The following is a 21,331-nucleotide window of genomic DNA, read 5'->3' on the forward strand; positions in this document are numbered from 1 at the left end:
GTATGATAGAATGATAGATCTCTGGTAGTTTGTCCAGACTTACAGCCACTTATCTGAGTCCACTGCTTTTGGAATGATGAAGGCAACATTTCCTCCCCAGTGATTATAACAATATCAGAGGCACTCTAATACACATCCAACTCTTTGGTCTACTTTTCCTAAGCTGCAGCCTGTGTTAGTCACTTACCAAGCTGCACTGTAGAAGGGGACAATCACAGGGGGATCAGGACCTTGTTCTCCGGCACCATATTGTTCTAGTTCCCAGGAGAAACTGTCTTGTTTTCATAAAGAGCCAGGAAGCATTAATGCAGATGTTTCATTGATTTTTAGGTCTTGTCCAGGCAAGTGTCTGAGGACTTGGGCTTCTTAAGCCTTTAGCAACAGATTAGGAAATTAAAATTACTTTCCCAAAATCAGCTATGGTGGCATCTGCCATCATTCATAAGTACAGCAACCTCTACATTTCAAAGTGGTATCTTCAATATAGTGTGCTAGAGAGCAGTTAGCCAGACAGGGCCAAGTTACCCAGCTAAACTGAAGCACTTGGATTTAGCCTGCCTGGCCCTTGATTCTAAGCATGATTGCTTGAGCTAAATAAAGTGCCATTGAAATAAATGGGACGTTTCCATGTTAAAGTGCAGTGCTGGTTCCATTGAATGTAATAGGACTAGTACTCTGGAGTGTAAATCATTTTAAACTTTGGTTTGTTATGGCTCAGAGTGCTATAAATTCAAACTGAAAATGCTTCACATTTTTCTTTTTTAAGAAAAAAAGCTTGGTGATCTTGTGGAACATTGTGTGCACCCAGATGGGGTAGGTGCATACGATCTTCCGCATGATCACCAAGCAAATGTTTTTTGGGGGTGGTTTTTTTAAGCATAAAGTGCAGCTTTAAGAAAAGCCTCCTTCTGTTCAACATTCTCAGTGTACCACTCAGAGTGGTGGATTCTCTGGGAGTGGTGCACCCTACGTGGATTTGAACGGTGCACCGTATGAACAGTGCATGAAATTATTTTTTTTAAGAACTGACAGGAAGCCTGTGAAAGCAGTCCTATGTGGATGGCCCCAGGTTTCTTCAAATTATCTTTATTGCACCTTTATGCAGCTAACATATTACCTCATAACTCCCTCTGCTTTACCCCACTTAATTCCACAGTTAAGCCCACCATCTGGGAAAGATACCTGTAAAATGAGGAGATTGTGCTAATTGGCTGCCATACTCAGCGGTTCAAATGTTGTTAGTTTATTAAAGATGTTTAACCCAGCCCCTCCAGTACATTACTGCTCGGGGCAGCTCACAACATCAACAAAACACATACAATGTAAAATAAAACAATAATGTTAAACAAGTTAAAAGACTGGACTAAAACCACAAATAAAATTACAAATTTTAAAAGTTTCAAATTAAAAGTTAAGAAAAAGCTAAAAACTGAGAACGAAAAACTCAAAAACCTACCTGATATAAGCATCAGATAAAAAAAATTAAAAGCCATCTCAACTAAAATGACCCTGTCTCTAGTCCCTGCCATCCAGGTCTCTGTTAGTGGCAGGACTATGAGCAGGGCCTGAAATTCCAAGCGGAGGGCCCATGCAGGTTCATATGGGCGAATGAGGTCTCATAGGTATCCCAGTCCCAAGCAATATAGAGCTGTAAAGGTCAAGACCAGCACCTGCTCATAAAGTAAGACTTCCCATATGGGAAATAGAATAGTGTTCTTTAAAAACATTTTAAAAAGAAGTAACTGTTTTCAAAAGCAGACTATGATCTATGAAATTATGTCTGTGGGCCACAGGGTTCAGAGGAGACATTCAGCTCCCACTACATAACTCATTCAGCTCCCACTACATAACTGATCAGCTGTCAGACCTGACTCCACCTACTGTCTGTTTCGGGTTGTGCATTACAAAGCATAGTGGTTAGTTACACAGCCCCAGGTGTGTATACTACATAGAATCCTTGGATCACCCTTGCTGGATCAAGATGAACAACAACAGACAGACAGACAGACACACACACACATACATATACATATACATACACACACATACTGCTTTTCAACAAAAATTCCCAAAGCACTTTACATAGAGAAATAAAAATAAATAAATATGTATCCCTGTCCCGAAAGGGCTCACAATATTAAAAAAAACACCAGCAACAGACCCTGGAGGGAACTGTGCTGGATAGGGCCAGTTACTCTCCTGCTGCTCAATAAAGATAATCACCACATTTAAAAAGTACCTCTTTGCTCAGTTAGCAGGGATGAATGCACCATCTTGTTTGACTTAGCCCTTCATTTTTCATTTTTCATTTTTTTTGGAGCCTGTGCTATCCCCAGAGCTTAAGACAGTTAAAACATGGTTTGGGCACATTTGAGAACAAGTAAACTTCATTATCACTATTCTGTTGCCTGGTTGGGAGAATGTAGAAGCCTACAAATCTATTTATCCTGCTGAGATGCATCCTCAGGTTTAGTTAACATGGTGGGAACCTATTGATGCATAATTCACACTGATAGCCTGAAGCCAGTATTGTCACTGGCTTCAAATTACCTTTCATTAGAAAGGACATATTAAAATGGTATCAGTAGCATAATAATAATTTTTAAAATTACTTTTTTTTGTTTCAGCAACATATTCTACTCTTAGGTAATCATGAAGGTTGCTTATAAACTCCACTTTATTCAGTGAGACTTACATGCATCCCCTTTCGTCTATAATGAATAAACTTTTCTTGTAATTGGACATAGTATTCATCAAAGACAAGCAAGCTTATGCACAGCTCATCATGAGTTGTTAACAGTGACTGTAACTATTTTTTGTGAATTGGTCCATAGAATGCGAGCAGAGAATCTATATTTACATTGATATCAAATGTACTATTCTTGTCCAGTTCTAGTTCACTTTTAGAAGCAGCTTGTCTCTTGGCAATGAGAAGGAAATAATAAAGCAAAGCTTCTGCTACAGAGTTTCCCCCCTAACCTGCCTGTCATAGAGTCACAACATGCACACTCATTCTCACATTTTTCTTTCTTATTCAAAAATTCATTTGCCCCTTTCCTCTACCTCTTCCACTTCTTCTCCATATTTTTTTCACTGCAGGCCTTCACCTCTTTTTCATAAATTTCTATAGGATAAGATGTGCACAAAATGGATTTTGCATTTCATTTTGAGCTCGAAATGAAACACAGGACCAAAACATTTTGAGCGTGTTCTGTCGAAACAGCTGGATCTGATGGAACAACCTCAAAACATTTTGAGTGTTCTGGCCACAGGGAACAATGGGGAACTTGAAACACCCCATTGTTACCCATAGGTAGCTCCTAGGGACACCAAAGTGGGTTGGGTGGTAGGGCATGATAGGTGCTACCTACCACCCAACCCACACAAAAAATGGGCAAGTGGGTGATTTTAAATAAATTTTTAAGCTTTTCCTCAAACCCACATAGGATTCTGTGGTTGGCCACCTAAATAACTACTGGCTGAGCCTGTCCCTCCTCCCAATGGGCCTAGGCTCCTCAACTTTGGTCGACAGCTTCCAATCCACATGGAAGCGATTTCTATCAGCGAAGCTGTCTTTTCTTGCACTCTCCCCTTACCATCTACTTACCTTAGGTTACATGGAGGCCAGAACACTCATCAAACAGTGACTCACAATGCCAAACTGACTTAGGTCCCCGAACCTTCTTCTCTCTGATAGTCTAAGGTACATAGAAACACCTGCTGGATACCTTACACAGCTAGAAGTACCTAACCACAGAAGAGCCTTTACCTTGGCTCACTGTGACACCCTTTCCTCAGCGGTCCTGTGTCATGAACCCCGAGTCTTACACGGAGGAGTCCAAGATGAAGGGGTCATGACCCTTGAGCTGAACACCACCAGGGGCTCTTGAGATAAAGTGGTTGTGACCCTTGAGCCTGATTCTGACCGAGAGGACTCGCAGGACAAGCCAAGCTTCAAGGGGCCTTACTCCCACCAATGGAAATGCCAGCACCTGCTGATCCCCCTAAAACATCCTTGCCTGTGTCCTTGGAGTTGGAGGATGAACCTGAAGTGCCCCAGTCCCCACCAGCACCACCCAGCTACACCACAGCCAGCACTTAAGAAACAGGGTGCAGCCTCTTTAAGGCATTCTAGGCGCAGGTGGGGCTGCAGTGCTGGCTCTGTATTTAAGGCCTCAGCTTTTCTGCACCATTTGATGAAGGACCATCTTTATTGTGGATGTGTGCTACCTTGATTCTGCTCCTGTTCCCTGTTCTTGGTTTCCCTAGCTTTTGATCCTTTGCTTGTTTTTGGACTTCAACCCCGCCTGTTCCTAATGGACTGATCTCTGGCTCCTGACCACCTGCTTGTTTGACTTTGCCTTCCCTGCCCCCACAGTGTGCTTCCTACCACACCTGATCCACCCAGGTACAACATCCTAGAAGAAAAATACAGGAAGATCCCCTACCTGGAATGCCTGTGCCCCTGTGATGCAGGGGAAGTTGAAACTATCAAACATGTCCTCCTTCATTGCCTATTCTATAGAGATGTGCAAAGGGCTCTTATTCTCCCACTACTTGATGACGCCAGGATGCTCAGGCCAATCCTATGTCTCCCTATTACTCTCACACTGTAATCCCTCTATAATATACAATATTGCCAAGTTTTTGCATGGCAGTGTGCAGAATTCACCGGGCTCTGACCGCCAGCAAGAACTAATCCTTCAATTATTCAACCCTATTGCTTTTACTGTCTCAGTTTTTCTTTTAATATTTTACAGACAGATTTTAGCACTGCAGCAATTTTATAACATGCAACTTTAACAGCATCTTATAGATTTTAGCCCTACTGTGATGCTATAGTCCTCATGCTACTATTTTAGCAATTTCACAGTTCCTTTACCACTTTCTAAATCACATAGATTTTAGCCTTACAGTAATCTTATAGTAATTTTATAGTAACCTCACAGTCTTTATGTTAATGTGCATAGAACTCTATCATTTTTAATTGCTCTTAATATCACCTATTACATGCTCTGTTTACTTTATGCTGGTCTAAAACCGTAATAAAGATTGAATGATTGAAAAGTAGGCAGATTCTCATCTGGGTTCATAGCCTATGTATCCAAGCCACCTAAAATACCTTGATTTCAGTATGTGCTTATAACCAAGTTCTGAAATATGTAGGGCAGCCTGCTTAATTAGTCACTTTGATCAGACTTCAGCTCATGAATTTAGGCACACCAAAAACACAAGGAAACTTTAGAATCAGTCATGCCTCTATCTGCTCCATAGGCAATTTATATCGTTCCTACCACTTGTCATTATCATTGTCATGATCATTTTTTGACCTTGCCATTTGGAGAAAGACACCTTGGAAGGGGTTTTCTGAATTCCAGAGAGAATCCACCACCACCACCCTCACACACACATACACCAACCCATTATGCTAGGCCTGATTCATTACGCATGCTAGTCTTCGGTGCAAGCTAATCCTTCAGCAAGGAGACTCTCATTTATAATTAAACCAGACAACAACAGATGGAGTTTTCCCATCCTTAATAAGTAGAATAATAAGAACTTTTTATAGAAGTCTAGAAATCTTTTGGCAGAGTCCTTTGCACTCTTAGAACACATTTCTATTAGATAATAGTGACTTTGGATTTAGCAGCAAGTTATGGTCCATAGCAGAAATGGTTCTTGGATAAATACAAAATACTCAAATAAATAAATATTTGGATAAATTTATTTTTATTTCCTTTATTTATAAATACAAAATACTCAAGTTGAAACATTTTTCCTTTGGGGTGCATGCCTGGTAATTCTCTTTTCAATATTTCCTCTAGCTTCAAATCAGAGAAGCCTTGACTGAGTGGAAAGAACTCTTGAATCCCACTGCATGAGTATATCTTTGCCATTAGTTTCCCCTTCCTGACTGGAAGATAGGAAGCTGCCTTCTACTGAGTCAGACCATTGGTCCATCTGACTCGGTCTTATCTACACTGATTGGCAGAGGATTCTCCAAGGTTACAGGCAGGAATCTCTCTCAACACTATCTTGGAGATGCCAGGGAAGGAATCTTCTGCATGAAAGCATGCAGGTGCTCTTCCCAGAGCAGCCCTAGCCTCTAAGGGGAATATCTTACAGTGCTCATAAGTAGTCTCCCATTCAAATGCAGACTAGGACAGACTCTGCTTTTGCAAATGGAGCAGTATGAAGTGGTAGAATCCTAAATTAGTTGAGTGGACATTTTCACTTCAAACTGCAGGTGGGGCGATGCCATTTTCAAATTCTTCCCTGTATTTTAAAACAACCCTCCACGCAAGTTTGTTTGTGGGGTTTTTTAAAGACGTTCTAATTATAACCAATGGAGTTTACCACTTCTGCTTTTAATATGAAAGAACACTTCACCAGGTTCAAGTTTCATGGCAAAGAGCTCCATTAGAAAAAGCACTGAAAATGCACGAGTTCTAAATGAGTGGTGGTAAAAATCTGAATGACTGCCATCATTTTTCAAGATTACAGATTAAAATTAAATTACCTTGGTCAGGATCCCCTATAATCCTCCCCCATGTATTCTAAGTTTAGTTTGTATTGGACTGTAAATGCATGTGTTCTAAAGGGGTAGTATGAAAAATCTGAGTGGCTGCAGTTGTGTTTCAAAATGGCAGATCACAATAAGAATTCCTCAGTCAGAATCCCAAAGACACACACACAAACCCATATCTCTCTCTCACACACACTCATTTTGGAAAGTAGGTATATCATAGAGAAAGATTCTAGTCCTGGCCACTCCCTATGGTTATGTTAGTTTCCTACTTGTAAGATTTTTTTTAATATACAGTAGAGGAGCATTCAAAATTGTGATCCTCCACCTACAGTCTAAATGATACAGTCCATTTTACCATCTGAGGACTCTTAATACCTCATTCTCACTTAGTTCTGCCGCATGTATGGACCAACAGATTTCTGGGTCTACCCATGCATCAGAATAAGATGGTAGAATTGGCTGTACAAATTCAGACAGAAGACTGGTGAGATAACTTTTTAATTCTGCCCCACATTATTAACTCTTTTCAAAGAGAAAATTAGCACATCAGTGACAAATATGTTTTCAATTTGCAGGTGTTAATGGAGTTTTTACATAGAGTTTCTAACATGGAAAACATTTAAAATTTTCGAGAGGAGTAGCTGTGTTGGTCTCAAAACCTTTTTCTCCATCGTATTTCCTTTTCTCTTTTTTTGCCCCCATGTTGAGTGTGTGTGTATGTGTGTTATACATTTGATGAAGTGGACTCTGGTTCACAAAAGCTTATGCTGCAATAATGTGTCAGTCCTTAAGGTGCCACAAGACTCTGTTATTTAAAAATGCCCTCCCCCTGGCACCTGGCGTTTGAATGGCTGCAGTCTGTTCTGCCACCTCATTTTGCTACATGGCCAGGCCTTATATTATTTCATGAATATCAAGAAAAAAGGACCGAATATGAGATTATCATTTTCTTGCTTTCTGTGACATGCCACTACAACAAAATAAGTAGTTAAAATGTTAACCAAAAAATGCTGTGAACTACCAAGCCAGCTTCACCTAAATGGTAGAACTCACGATTAAAATGTTGACTTAGAATTGCATACAAAACTATATCCAAAGTATTGCCAGCATTTTTATTTTGCCCTTTAAGAGTTTAAATGTTCAGTTCAATTTAATTGTCTGGGGCCATGGGAACATTAGAAAACAATTCAAATAATTAGAAAAGGCCCTTGGGTATGTCCAGTATCCTTTCAATAATATGTTTAAGCTTTTGTTGATGTGTATGGCATCCAGAAAGATCAGCAAGAACTTCTGCATAGGCCTCACAGAAATAAGTGGACATTGCAACAGAGCAGCTAGTGTGTCTTACAGCTGTGTTTCAATTCCATTCATTTCAGTGGCAATTACCAAGAAGTTCCCAGTGGATTGTGCACATAATCAATTCAGCTTCATCATAATCCAAAGTATAATTGGATATAATATCCACCTTTTCAAAATCTGAGGCAATAATTCAACCTTTTACTGAGTCGAAAAACTCTGATGATGTTCACTGACTACATAGCAAATCGATGCAAAGTTGATGAAAGCAACTCATTTATGTATTCCTAAATCTGGTTCTGCTTAAACAGCAATGCTTACAGTGTCAGATTTACTGCCTGAAATATTAACTTATTCCACAAAGTAATATCAAATCGTATAAAAGTGGACAATGTTCTTGAATATCTTTATGGCCTTTGGTCCACTTGACCTGGATAATTAACCACACAGGGGCAGTTAACGGAGAGAGAAGAAATTTGCAAATGAAAATCCTGGCACTACTTAGAGCAAACCTTTCACATTCCCAAGTCGTTCACAGTTAACCTTTGGATATTTCAGGTAGTTTTTCTTCTTCTGCGTGGGTGGGTGGAAGAACCCATGAGGAAGAACCCATAGACCATAGAGTGCCTGCCAACTGGCACACTCTTATTTGATATCACACTGGATGAATTCTCTGCTTTTTTATTTTAAACCTGGTTTCCACATTCATATCCGACCAGACTTTGACCTTGCCAATAGTGGCTCCACCCCTACACTGTAGGTAGAGTGGGAAAGAGAGTTTCAGGCTTCCATTGTTAAGGAACCCAGCTAATTTTCCAATGTTCTTTCTCAAAACAACATCATCATTCTGCTCTCTGTTACTAGGCCAGGATGAATGCTTGGTGTGCTTTAAAACCTCTTGCATAGGCTCCCAACCTTTATTCATTGCCTATTTATAAACAGCATAGAGTGCTTAGGGCTGCTTCTCACAAATATGTTATCATTTGATCAATCAGTGCTTGATGACTCTGCTAACTGTGTGAACTGTCCTAAGTGAAATGTATTGGCTGACATCCTAACCAGTGTTGCACTAATAAAACAAGAGAAGTTGCACTAGCAACAGAAGAAAAGTTTGCAGAGCTGTGCAAAATTGTAACACTCCGTGATGTTGCACAACTGCTAGTGGAAGATGCATACAAGGTTGTGCAATCTGTTATGTTCAACAACATTTCCCACTCATGCAAGAACTGGTTGGAAAGAGATGTCCCTTTCTTGGTACATGGTTGCACTACCACTAGCACCAGGAGCATCTCTAGAAAAACTAAGCTTGAGGAGCAAAGGATGTTATTAGGAGAGTGAGGATTTTGCTATACATTAAATACTCAGGGAGGTAAAGTAATTAATGTAGTTAAGGTAATTAATGAGTCTCCTGCCTACCTACCTGCCAGCACTGGCTTCTCTTTTCTTTGTTCTAGGGTAGAGGAGTAAGTGTAAATAACAGAAGCCTTTTAAATAATGAATTCAAGCTATAGGATCATAATATACTAAGACTATATTGTGTGTTGTAGAGTTCCAGTCTGGTGGATGGGAGAGCGAAATGGGGAACCGGAAATATGGAGTGGGGGAGTGCCCGCTACTCCTTGCTGCCCCTTGGAGTCATGCCTGACTAGCCCAACAGCATTATGCTAGTGCAGCACTAGTCTGCATGTAGGCCGCTGTGTCTGAGTTGCCATATCAGGGTTCTGTCACTCTACTGATTCACATCTCATTCACATATGCAAGTCATATTACAAATGATGAACGTGTAAGTGTGAGCTGGCTCTTATTTTAGGATTGTAACAGGCCATTTTAGGTCCTATTTCACACGTCCAGTCAGAGGAGTAATAGCCACCTGAACATACATTCATGTGGAGGCTGCTCCACTTATCAACCTTTTGTATGAAATGACTCTCCATTCAGCTCTGGCAATTTCCATTATATCATGTTCACTATGTCATGCTTTTCATACGGGATAACATTTATGCAGCTGCATTTTCAAAAGGCTGACACACCACTGTGTGCAAATGTGGAATCAGGCTGTAGAATTACTCTGCCATATCATGCAGCAAAACGCTGGTGGTTGGAATATTGCCTGCATTGCTACGTGTGTGTAAACACTTCCTACAGTGTTGCAAAACAGTTCCACTTCTGTTCCACTTCAGCTTAAATTGATGCGCAAACACAGTTGCACAATACCCATTATTTCCAATAGGCTCTGCATTGCACAACTGTGCTTTCATAATTTCAAGTTAGAGCAGAACAGCCCTGTTGCTGGCACTGTTTACATACATACACACACACACACACACACACACACAGAGAGAGAGAGAGCAGTGTGGGTGGTGGTGTTTGAACCCAGAGGTGCTCTAACCCCCGGACCTTGGGGCCTTGTCCATGGCCTTGTCCATGGCCTCCAAGGTGGGGGGCGGGGCCTCCAAATGGCCGGCAGGGGAGCTCCGACAGCCACCCTGAACCCGCCGCATGGTGCCGAACCTCCGTTTAGTTTAGTTTTTATTTCAGAATATTTTATATTTTATTATGATCTCATGGACTTGTGGCAATCTCTCTCAACTGCGCAGGCATGCCTCGCAGTTAGAAAAAGACACTGGGCCAGTCCCAGCGTTGCTCTGGCCGCCGCTGACAGGTGGGAGGGGGGAGAAGGACTGCTTGGCTCACCCCCAGCAGCCACTCCTTGGCCGCGTGGCGGCTGAGAGAAAAACAAAACAAAACAGAGGTTTGGCGCAGCAGGAGTCCCCCCAAAAGTAGGTTTCAGGGGGCCTCGTGCCAGGGGCAATTCAGGCGCCAAAATTGCCTAAGTGCACCCCTGTTCACACCACCCATGTGCTGCTGTGTGATATGTGAGCCACTGATGCAAAAGGAGGGAGGGCAACCCACAGCAAGCAGATTCAGAAAGCAACAATTAGCAGGTGCAGAGCTGGCTTTTTGCCAAACAAGAGGCCTTGTGTATTTTTGAGCATGAAAATACAAAGTCACAAACATGACAAAATATGATAAATACATTTCACCAGTGCTGTCAAAGGAGGAGAATTTGTTATTCACTATCTGTGATCTACCTAACTATTCAATTTTGTGTTTATATGTTTTGGAGAGAAATGCGGATTAAAAGATTATACTAGGATTTATTTTTATTTGTAAACTTCTGTTAGTGGAATAGAACTATTAAACTACATCTTTAAAAAATTAATTGGATTTCAATAATTATTTCAATAATTTATGCCTAGTATTTCTACTTCCACATTTTTTTATCCAGTGTGGATTCCTAGAGACTCTTTAATTAGCATATTGCAGTTGCTAGTAAACATTAAATCATTTTAATTTTTATACACTGATATATGGATAGCAGTTACAATTAGAAAATGGCATATTAAACCATATTTTTCATTTTGTAATTATATGCATTTTAACATCGTTATTATAGTGGATATATCATATTTCGTCATGTTCATGACTTTGTAATGCCCCCATGAAGAACAACTGTCATGTTTTGCTTGGCCTTAAGCCTTTTCTGCATTTTTGGACTTCTGTTTCCTAGATTCTCTAATCCATTTTCCATGATCTTGCTTGCTCATCAATTCTATCTTTGACATGAAAGCTTTACTGCTCCCAAGAAATATCCTTTTCTAAGTGAAACCATTTTGAATGATGATATGAAGGCCAGATTAGATGTAACAATGGCAAACCTATTTGTTTAAACTGGGTCTGCCCCAATGGGTGTTGAAAAGTGAATGTTGTCTTTTTATAGTTTAAAGGGGCATGTGGGTGGAGGATGAACCCATCCCCTGCAGCTTACCTCATTGTAGTCTGCCTCCTCAGCTGACCTTTAATAGCAGACGTGAAGTAAACTGCTTTGGAAACTTTTGCTGAAAAGTGGTATATAAATATTTATTATTGTTGTTGTCGCTCAGCAAAAAACTGTTCTGGAGGAGGGGCTGTGGAGAGGTAAGCCTCAGGCATGGGCAAAGATCAGCTGTCCCCGCCTCCATGCATCTTTATCCTATCTTATGTGGTCACTAAGACCACTTAATCAATCCTATCTTATGATTCGGGCAAGCCCAGTTTTAAACAAGCAGTTCTGCCAATGACATATCTGATTTGCCCCTGAGCACATGAGCCTTTCCCCCTTGGAAATTTACCTCTGCTCCAGATAGTGTAATAAAGCTGGCTCAGTGCATAATTCTTTAGAGCTGCACTGTGAAAGCACATCTGTGTCATGTACTCAAACTGTTATGGGTGTTCCTTAGTGTATGGATTGCAAGTTTTGCTTCCAGTATAGATTGCTGGCATTCAAGTGCCAATTATCAATAAGTGGGCAGTGGCAAAGTAGCCATACCACAGCCACAATACTTTCCTTTTTCAGATTTCAGAACCTGATTATTACCCTGACTTCTGGCCAACAAACCTGGGGTGGTTCCATGGTAAGTCTGACAATGAATAACTTGTAATATTTATTTTGTTAACCACAGTTGGCAAATGAGGTTCTGAAATATATTTGTTCTTATTTCAGATGGCACTGAGTACACATGAAGCACTGGATATCTCCTAAAACCCATTTCAAAATCTAGGGTCTTGTTCCCTGAAAAAAGCATTGCCTCACACAGTTCACTATAGCGCATCATCAAAACATCTGACTTAAGGAAACTGAGATATGAATATATATTGTTTGCCTGCCTTGTACATTGATATGGCTCATCAACAAAGGACATTTCTCATCACAACAGCGACCTACTGGTTTTTAAAAAGTGGCAAACAAGTTGACTCCCATAATATAACTAGTTAAAGCTGTTTCAAATAAACGCACCAATTCAAGGCCAAGTCATGTTGTATGCACAATCATATTCCCTTACTCAAAAGTCCAGCATGCAGTTCTTCTTAAGGCAACTATGTTTTAGGCTTATGTTTGAGGGGAATAATATATGATCTGTTGGTTCAGTATTATAGCTCCATTTAGATTACCATCTTGCACTACAATGGAAAAATATTATTTGGACATCAAATATCATGATCAATATCCATGATGTACAGTGGCATCTTCAGCAATACATCCTTGTGAACTTGGAATGCAATGGTACTGCTTCAGGGTGGAACCAAGTAGGCTTGGATGCACTGACTACGTATCTTCTCACCTTAGGGAAGTTGGAGATTCTGAGTTTCATTGTAATTCTAATTTCTCTTGGGTTTCTGTGCTTTTGAGAGAATTACGTCTAGTGCACTTTTTCTGACTTAAATAACCCATTTGTTTCAGGAGACAATTCTTAGGATTCTTTTACATTTTTTGCCTCCACGTGTGTTACCATCCTGTAGCATGTGCTATCGTATCAGTGAATTCTTAAGAACTTTCACATTTTCATGTGCTTGTTTCAGTCAACTACATCTAATTTTCAGGCAAAAGTTGTAAAAGATGGAGGACATAAAGCTGAAAGCTTGTTCATGATAAATTACACCAGCCAACATCCCATGTGTCAAATGATTCATGCTGCATCTGTAGGGATCATATTTTGATCCTTTGATGAACCCCTTGGATAGAGAACATTTTTAATGTTCTTCATGGTCTCTGTGGTTTCACAAATATGAGATCTGCTCTTGTAAGAGCAGTATTTCAGAAACTTCCAGAGCTTAGAAGAGCCTTCTAGTCTTTGCCCTTATGTGGAGAAACCCCATGCCATTGCATGCCTTGAGGGTGGGTCCCAAACTCTCTCCTCAGTTCCTTTCAACTGCCACCTCAGCAACACTATAGGGAAAGTGGGGAAAACAAAAATGGGAATGAATTTCCTTGTTTCTAGTCAGGGAACCACCTGCAATCCTCTCTTTTTTTCTAAAATCAATAAGATGATTCTGGAGTAAGTGGATAGTGAACTGTGACCTAATTTAGAGGGTTTCAGTCCTTAAACTGGAAGCCAAAACTAGGTCATCGGGTCATGAGAAAGGGACATGCAGACAGATGTTTTTGCACTAAGGTCATTTACTGCAACGTAATGGACCATAAGCCTTTTCAAAAAACCTAAAATCTATGGAGCCCAGCATCAGCCTGGCTGCCAGGAAATACTTCTTTGAGGTTTTGCACACGCAATTCAAGGCTTTGTTGAATGTCTTTGATCTGTCTGGAATTTGTACTCTTTCTCTTAAATTATTTTCCTGCTATTTGTTAAAACATTTAAATTAATAAAAGGGTTTTCTCTTTAGTGTGTGGGCTCTCTGTTCATTATGACTCTTTCTTTTTGTTTCCTTTCTTGATACAATGAAGTATTTGTTATGTCTACTTGACTATATTCAGTGGCACTTCAACATTCTTCTGTAACTTTTATACACGCTTTTTCTCTACCACTCTGCACACACTTAGATAACTGCCTGATCTAGTAGAGATCACCATTCTAGTTTGGATCACCAATCCCCTTCGCCACCTGCAGGGGCTTCCTCATTTAAATGGAAGGGTGAATTCTGCGTTATGACAGAGCTGCACTTTCCATTGAAGCCAATGGCAACTCTGAAAATACAGCTCTGGAACATAGGAACATAGGAAACTGCCATCTACCCAAGAGCCCCTGGTGGCGCAGTGGTAAAACTGCCGCCCTGTAACCAGAAGGTTACAAGTTCGATCCTGACCAGTGGCTCAAGGTTGACTCAGCCTTCCATCCTTCCGAGGTTGGTAAAATGAGTACCCAGAATGTTGGGGGCAATATGCTAAAATCATTGTAAACCGCTTAGAGAGCTCCGGCTATAGAGCGGTATATAAATGTAAGTGCTATTGCTATATACTGCGTCAGACCACTGATCTATCTAGCTCAGTATTGTCTTCACAGACTGGCAGTGGCTTCTCCAAGGTTGCAGGCAGAAATCTCTCTCAGCCCTATCTTGGAGAAGCCAGGGAGGGAACTTGAAACCTTCTGCTCTTCCCAGAGCGGCTTCATCCCCTGAGGGGAATATCTTACAGCTCTGGGTACCCATGCTTATGAATTAGTGCTATGACATTTGATGAGATTCAAAAGCCACTTTAGGCATGCCCATGGTCTTGTATTATGAGCCCATTTGGATTTTCGAAACCATTTTGTCCTTTGAACAGCAGTATTCCATACTAGAATACTCAGTGAATCAGTGTGTTATCATGGTTAGTGTTTTGGAAATTTGCTTTTAAAACTTCTCTCCGTTTTAGATGCAGTTTGTGAACTGGGGTGCTGCTGTTCAAGAAGCATATATACAAAGTCCCTTTGGATGTGCTGGTCTAACTGCACAGTTCTTTAGATCCTTGCCAGTTTTTTCCCATTGATCTATGCTTCCCTAAAAAGCTATTGGCCTCTTAAAATATTATTTTAACATTTAAAAATATTGACGGCTATCCAGAGCATCCTAATGCAGGCACTACTAACTGGAGTCCTCATACAGCACTAGTCCTGGCACTGCTCTGCACTCTTCCTGGTTTTGCACAAGCCCCCTTCGCTTTGGGGAGAGTACAGAGTAGCAAGGGAAGTAGCAGTGTACAAGCAGGAGTACCCACACAGGTACTCACAAAGGTCCCTTAGCTGCTCCTCTTTTTTAAAGATCCCACTCACTGCTCCCTTCCCCGCGGCTCCAAACTGGTTCAGACCTCATCTGAACCAGTTTGGTGCCGAACCAGTGCACATCACTACACTAGGCTTCTTTGGAAGTCAGCTATTTTAATATTTTAATATATCTTTTAATTTTTAAGAGACTACTGGGCTCTTAAACAATTAATAGACATGTGCAAAAGATATAGCTTTCCTTGCCATGCATTTTGACAAGTTTTAAATAAGCGAGTCTTTCAACACTGATAAACTAATTAAATTAGATCAGAGCACTCATCATGTATGCCTCTGTGCCTTCTTTTTTTTTTAATTTGGTGCTTTTGCCTTTGGCTTGGGTTATTGGAAAATCAGAGAATATCAAGGATATTACACAAGGTGAGGTCCAGTATAAGTTGGTTCATGCTCTGGTTAGGATAACATTTTATGTTTTATTGATAAACCAGAGGTTTCAATCTCTAATCTTATTTCAAAGGGTTGGTAATCTATCTGGATATGCTATAATTTCAGTAAATCTGATAGGGTTTGGGGCTTCAAATGGTGTTTAGATTCTTTTATCTTGGCATGGTAATCTCTAGAAAACCTTCCCAATTACTTAGTTTAATTTTTGTAAAGTGTTTGGCACAAATGAAAATTGATTTAGACTGATGGTTGAGAAGACGACTGCGGGGAGACATGATAGAGGTCTATAAAATCATGCATGGCGTGGAGAAAGTGGAGAGAGAGAGAGATTCTTTTCCCTCTCACACAACACTAGAACCAGGGGTCACTCCATGAAATTGATTGCCAGGAGGTCTAGGACCAACAAACGGAAGTACTTTTTCACACAACGCGTGATCCACTTGTGGAACTCTCTGCCACAGGATGTGGTGACAGCCAACAACCTGGATGGCTTTAAGAGGGGTTTGGATGCCTTCATGGAGGAGAGGTCTATCAATGGCTACTAGTCAGAGGGCTGTGGGTCACCTCCAGCCTCAAAGGCAGGGTGCCTCTGTGTACCAGTTGCGGGGGAGTAATGGCAGGAGAGAAGGAACACCCTCAACTCCTGTCTGTGGCTTCCAGCGGCATCTGGTGGGCCACTGTGCGAAACAGGATGCTGGACTAGATGGGCCTTGGGCCTGATCCAGCAGGGCTGTTCTTATGTTCTTACTTTTGAGTATTTGGGGCAAAATAAATGTAATTTAGATAAATTTAACACTGGGGCTTATGTATATTTTAAGGGATCTGCCAAATCTTATACCTACACTCTCTTTTTGATGCATATATAATTTTTTTTATCTTTAATGGGAAGTTAGTCTGCCTAGATTCTATTTTTGTAACCTTCAGTTACCTATAGGTGAGGGTGGCTTCAGTGTTCCACATTTTCAAGCCTAGGACATTTATTTTGTTCTTGATTTTGGGAGAAAATACAGAGTCTCAGTTTTCTGTATTGCTTTGAGCACAACTTGAAAGTTATATTTGACTCTGTTGAAATCTTGGCAGATGTTAAGTTCTTCATATGTTGGGGAATGTTTAAATCATTACCTGTTTTTAAGGCTGTGAATTGTACTTGGAGAGCCTTAAGTTATAGACATGATTTTGATCATTTTTTGCATGAAATGCTTACACTATGTGAAAACCCTAATTTTAAAATTGCTTAAATCCTTTTTTGAAGCAAAATGGGCTTCCTATAGTATTGTGTTGGACCAACTTATTTCTTCAGAAGCTGTTTTCAAATCCTTTGAGAGCTGAGTTCAACTTACCTCAGAATGCAAGTTGGCAGTTTATTCTGCTGAAGCATGTGTTATCCAGATTGCTTGTTCTTGATCTGCTTGTGGCCAGTCTGATCCTTACTACTAGAATTGGAAGTTTTATCAGGTTTACCAAAACCTGATTTTTTTTCCTTTATCAAAAGTTTTAAAAATAGATATCAATTATATTCAAAACCTTTGGAATGATGAGTGTGAGTACCCTGTTCTTTTAAATCAATGGTGAACAGCTTTGAAGGCAGTGAAACATGCTTTGTTTGATCTAAGAATGAGGTTAATCAAACAAACTTATTTTTTATTTATTTGACACCTCAGATAATGTTTACAGTATCTCTCCCTCTCTCTCTCCAATTTAGAAATAGGAACCCTTGCACATATGGTTTGGTCTTGTCCCGCTATTATTTCATTCTGGTCTGAAATTCATAAGATCGTTAATTTGACTTTGCAGCAATCTTTGCTTGTTAAGGATGTTTATGATCTTTTGGGGTGTATTCCTAGTATATGAAATCAATCCCTACTCCAAGCATGGGAAACTGTTAAATTGAATAATATACAACACTGGAAGGACAGATCTACTCCTGACCTCAAACTTTGGATAACTGATATGTGTTCTGTGTTGGCTTTTGAACTGTTTTTCTCTTCCTCCTCCCAACGGAATGGCAAAGAGGAGGAGTATTTAGCAGTCTGCTCTAATTTTAATGAACTATTTGTGGTTTAAACAAAAATATACATTAAAGAATTTTTTCTCATATTACTAAGATTAACCTACTTCTCTATTATGTAAATGATTAAGGGACTTCCCCTCCCCCTCTTTTTTGGGGGTGGTGGTGTTTTAATTATGTAACCATTGATGTTAATTTTTAAAAAATCTTTTTTTGTTGTTTTAGTCGAAATAAAGAGATAAGGGGGGTGGGATGCACATGATCAGCAGATCTGAATTTCAAGAAAGCAACTGGGGAGGAAAGCCTCCCTTGAACATTGCTGTCCTAGAGCTTGGCTCAATTTAACATCAAGCTATATTTTTGCAATCATGAACAGGCTTTGGACTCGCATGCTTCCTTCTCCACAACTCCAATCCCCTCCCCTCCCTCTCTTCCGGGTTTGAGCAAACCATAATTCAGTTTGCTCAGTTCAGGCGTCATGGCAAAACATTGTTTTTGCAAACCAGAAAGGGTGAAGAAATCAGTATGTGGTGGGGAAGGAGGAAGCACGTGAGTCTGAAGCTTGATCATGACCGCTAAACCATGGTATGCCCTATTTGTTCAACCCAGACACTACTTTTGATTTCCACGACAGCCCTGCACTGCAGCATTATAAACACGTTGCTGCACAGAATGTGGGCCAATGACCTTTCCTCTAACCTGGTGAAGTTTTGAAAACAGCAGCTCAGTTCTCACTGAGGTAAATCTGAATCGGAGTTGTACTACTACAGACTGCAAGCAGGGGCTCATATGATTCAATGCTTTAATTTACAAAACATTCCCAGCTAGAGTTCTAGCCTAGTCTTTCCCCGATACCTAGTTTTCGGTGTACAAGGTGCTGTTTTGGTAGGGTTTGTTTTTTTGCTTTGCCTGGAGAAGCCTAAAATTTGTGGTCTGGAAGGGAACAGCCCAGCCACAGGTTTGCTATGTCAGCAACAACTAGAAATGTGCACGGAACTGGGCGGGGGTGGCTCAAGGGGGTGGGGGTGCCACTTTAAGGGCGGGGGAAGGTGCACTTACCCCTCCCCCACTGGCGCTTGTTGCCCGTAAAAGCCTTTGGGGTGGCAGTGTACTTCCCTGCCGCCCCTTCCCCCTCTTCAGCTGGAAGTACCAGGTCCGTGTGTGCACGTCGCGTACTGGGTGGGGTGGGGTGGGGGAAACAGAGGGAGGGGTGAGTGCACCCTCCCCCACCCTTTAAGTGGCACTCCCCATCTTCGAAATTCAACACACACACACACACACACACACCTGGTGTTCAAACCTGTTCGGAGGCCTGTAAGAGGGCCTCTGAACAGGTTTGTGCACATCCCTAGTAACAACTAGGCTAATGATGCATTACAACAGAGGAATCCTGTTTATAGGCAACCTTCTATTACAACACCTGTTACTCAGCTAGAAATGAGGAAAAAGCAATAGGCATTACCTTAACGTTGCTTAACAGACTTTTTACTCTAGTTCAAAGAATGACCAAGAGGAAGGTATTACTCTGCCATAGGGCTGTTCTAATTCCTATTCCTTCATCAGATATTTATACTGCTCTAAAGCCATGTAGCGTGTTCTATAATAATTCCCCTTACCTAGGTCCACCCTTGAATTCTCATACTAGTTATGTACCTATGTTAGTACAGGGGTTGGTTCTTCAGATCTGTGACTGGTTCGCAATGCACACACTCAGATTCAAAGTCTTATGCGTACTCTCTATTCTGCTGCACTGCTGTTTCCTGAATGATAGATCAGCTGCTAATTAAGGCAGGTGCAGTTTTAGAGATGCAGTATGAAAAAATTCTTGCCCTAGTCAGTTTTTCCTTATTGTAGACCTTGATGAATAGATAGCTTCTTGAAGAACTCCCAGAAGCAATGGCTGACAACCAGACTAACAAAATGTAGGTGTTACATGAGAAGCACAGGTGCGGCTACTGAGTTCCCAACTAATGTAGCACCCACAATCATATGGAGGGAGTAATTTCAATTACCTCCCTCTCCTCAGGAAGCACTCTGTGGCCCCTGAAAATATGTCTTCAAAGGCTGTGCTATTCTCAGGGACATATTTTCAGATGGCACGGAGCACTTCCAGTGAAAGCAAGGTCACTGAAATCCTCCACCCATGTGATTGCCAGTGCTTCATTCGTTGAAACTATCATCAGCACCAGCAGTTCTCGCATAGCAACCCACCTCCATTTTTTACACTGGATGTCAGCCACTGTGTGCCAGCCAACAGAAATAGCTAAAATAATTTTATAAAAATTGTACAAACTAATTCTCGTTTCTGGTAAAAATTTCCAGATTATTTCCTGAAGAATAATTTTAAATTTTTTGATAAATAGCATAATGTACAACAGAAATTTAATTCCATATTAAGCATGAGAGTTCCCTTGTTATCAGAAATCACAGGCCCTTCATGACTCAAAGAATAAATCTCTTAAACAGCAATGCTTCTACTGCACGTGTACAATTGTTATTGTTATTAAAATCATTAATAATTTTGTGCAGTATCTTGATCTCTGAAAAACGTGGCTTTATTTTGTAGCCATCATGGGTTAGAGAGGAAACCCTGAACCTCTGCAGGCAGTGACTGATCGAATGTGTTTGTTTGGCACTTTAAAACTGCTGCTGCAATTTCCTATTTCCTCTATTTCCCCTAGCATCCCTTACTGTTTCGTTTCTTTTCCTGCTGCCTTTGCTTTTAAAAAAATTCAGTCAAAAGAAATCATGAAATTAAACAAAGTAAATCCATTTTGCATAATGAACATGGGTTTGATCAGCATAGTGTTTGGCTTTTTCAAATGACTGACACATGCTCATGCACACCTGGCTTTGAAATTATAGCTGTTCTCATTTTGTTACATTTGCTGGCCCTGATCTCATCCTCAAGAACATCAGCAGCATAAACACAAGGACCACTCTGCCTTACAGGCAGCCAATGTCACAATGCTGATCACTTGTTGAGGGGGCATGACTGGCCCTTTCGGCTCCCCAAATGTTCTCTGGAACCGAGATAACCAGTGATGAGCTCAGTCTTGCAAGCAACAACGTGTGCAGTGTCAGCTGCTGGGCATGCTTTTTTCTTCTCATGTAACACCCTGCAAATAAGCTCTGTCTATAAGCATAGTGGCTCGTGCAACTTTCTTTGCTGACTTGGGACAAAACACTATAAAATGAAAGAACTATTAGACTAGATTAAATAAAACCGACTTACTGGCTGACATGTAACACATGGAAATAGGGGTGGTTCTGAACTGCCAATGCCACTACAAGCACCTAAAAAATACCCCCACCAGTGATCTTGCACAAGCGCGCTCTTGCGAAAATACTTGGAACTGGCATGATTGCACTTCCACTGCTTGCATTGAAATTACATGAGGAGGAAAATTACTCAAAATAGTCCTGTTGAAATTACAACTTTTTAATTTCAGTGGGCTATTTGAGAAATCTTCCTCATGTCAGCTAGTGTAAATAATTTTGCAGGTGTGTGATTGTGCCAGT

General features: G+C 40.7%; 1 protein-coding gene across 28 annotated transcripts in view; it reads left to right on the forward strand.

Moving 5' to 3' along the window:
• The window catches only part of LRRC7 (leucine rich repeat containing 7), a 378,525-nt gene that overhangs the window by 348,654 nt on the left and 8,540 nt on the right, over positions 1-21,331 (forward strand). For 2 of the 28 annotated variants that reach the window (XR_008306746.1, XM_053248547.1), the window contains exons 26-27: positions 12,222-12,279; positions 12,369-14,043. The exons of 23 other annotated variants lie outside the window; for them this stretch is intronic. Coding sequence is in view for 3 of the 5 variants with exons in the window: in XM_053248547.1 (XP_053104522.1) it covers positions 12,222-12,279; positions 12,369-12,388 (78 nt within the window). In the remaining 2 variants the exon portion in view is untranslated. Of the gene's footprint in view, positions 1-2,627; positions 2,690-12,221; positions 12,280-12,368; positions 14,044-18,443; positions 18,489-21,331 lie in introns of those variants that run through there. 3 more of the 28 variants (XM_053248563.1, XM_053248566.1, XM_053248561.1) reach the window with 3 other exon arrangements.

The sequence above is a fragment of the Hemicordylus capensis genome, chromosome 4, assembly GCF_027244095.1.
Source record: "Hemicordylus capensis ecotype Gifberg chromosome 4, rHemCap1.1.pri, whole genome shotgun sequence".
In the NCBI taxonomy this organism is placed as follows: domain Eukaryota; kingdom Metazoa; phylum Chordata; class Lepidosauria; order Squamata; family Cordylidae; genus Hemicordylus; species Hemicordylus capensis.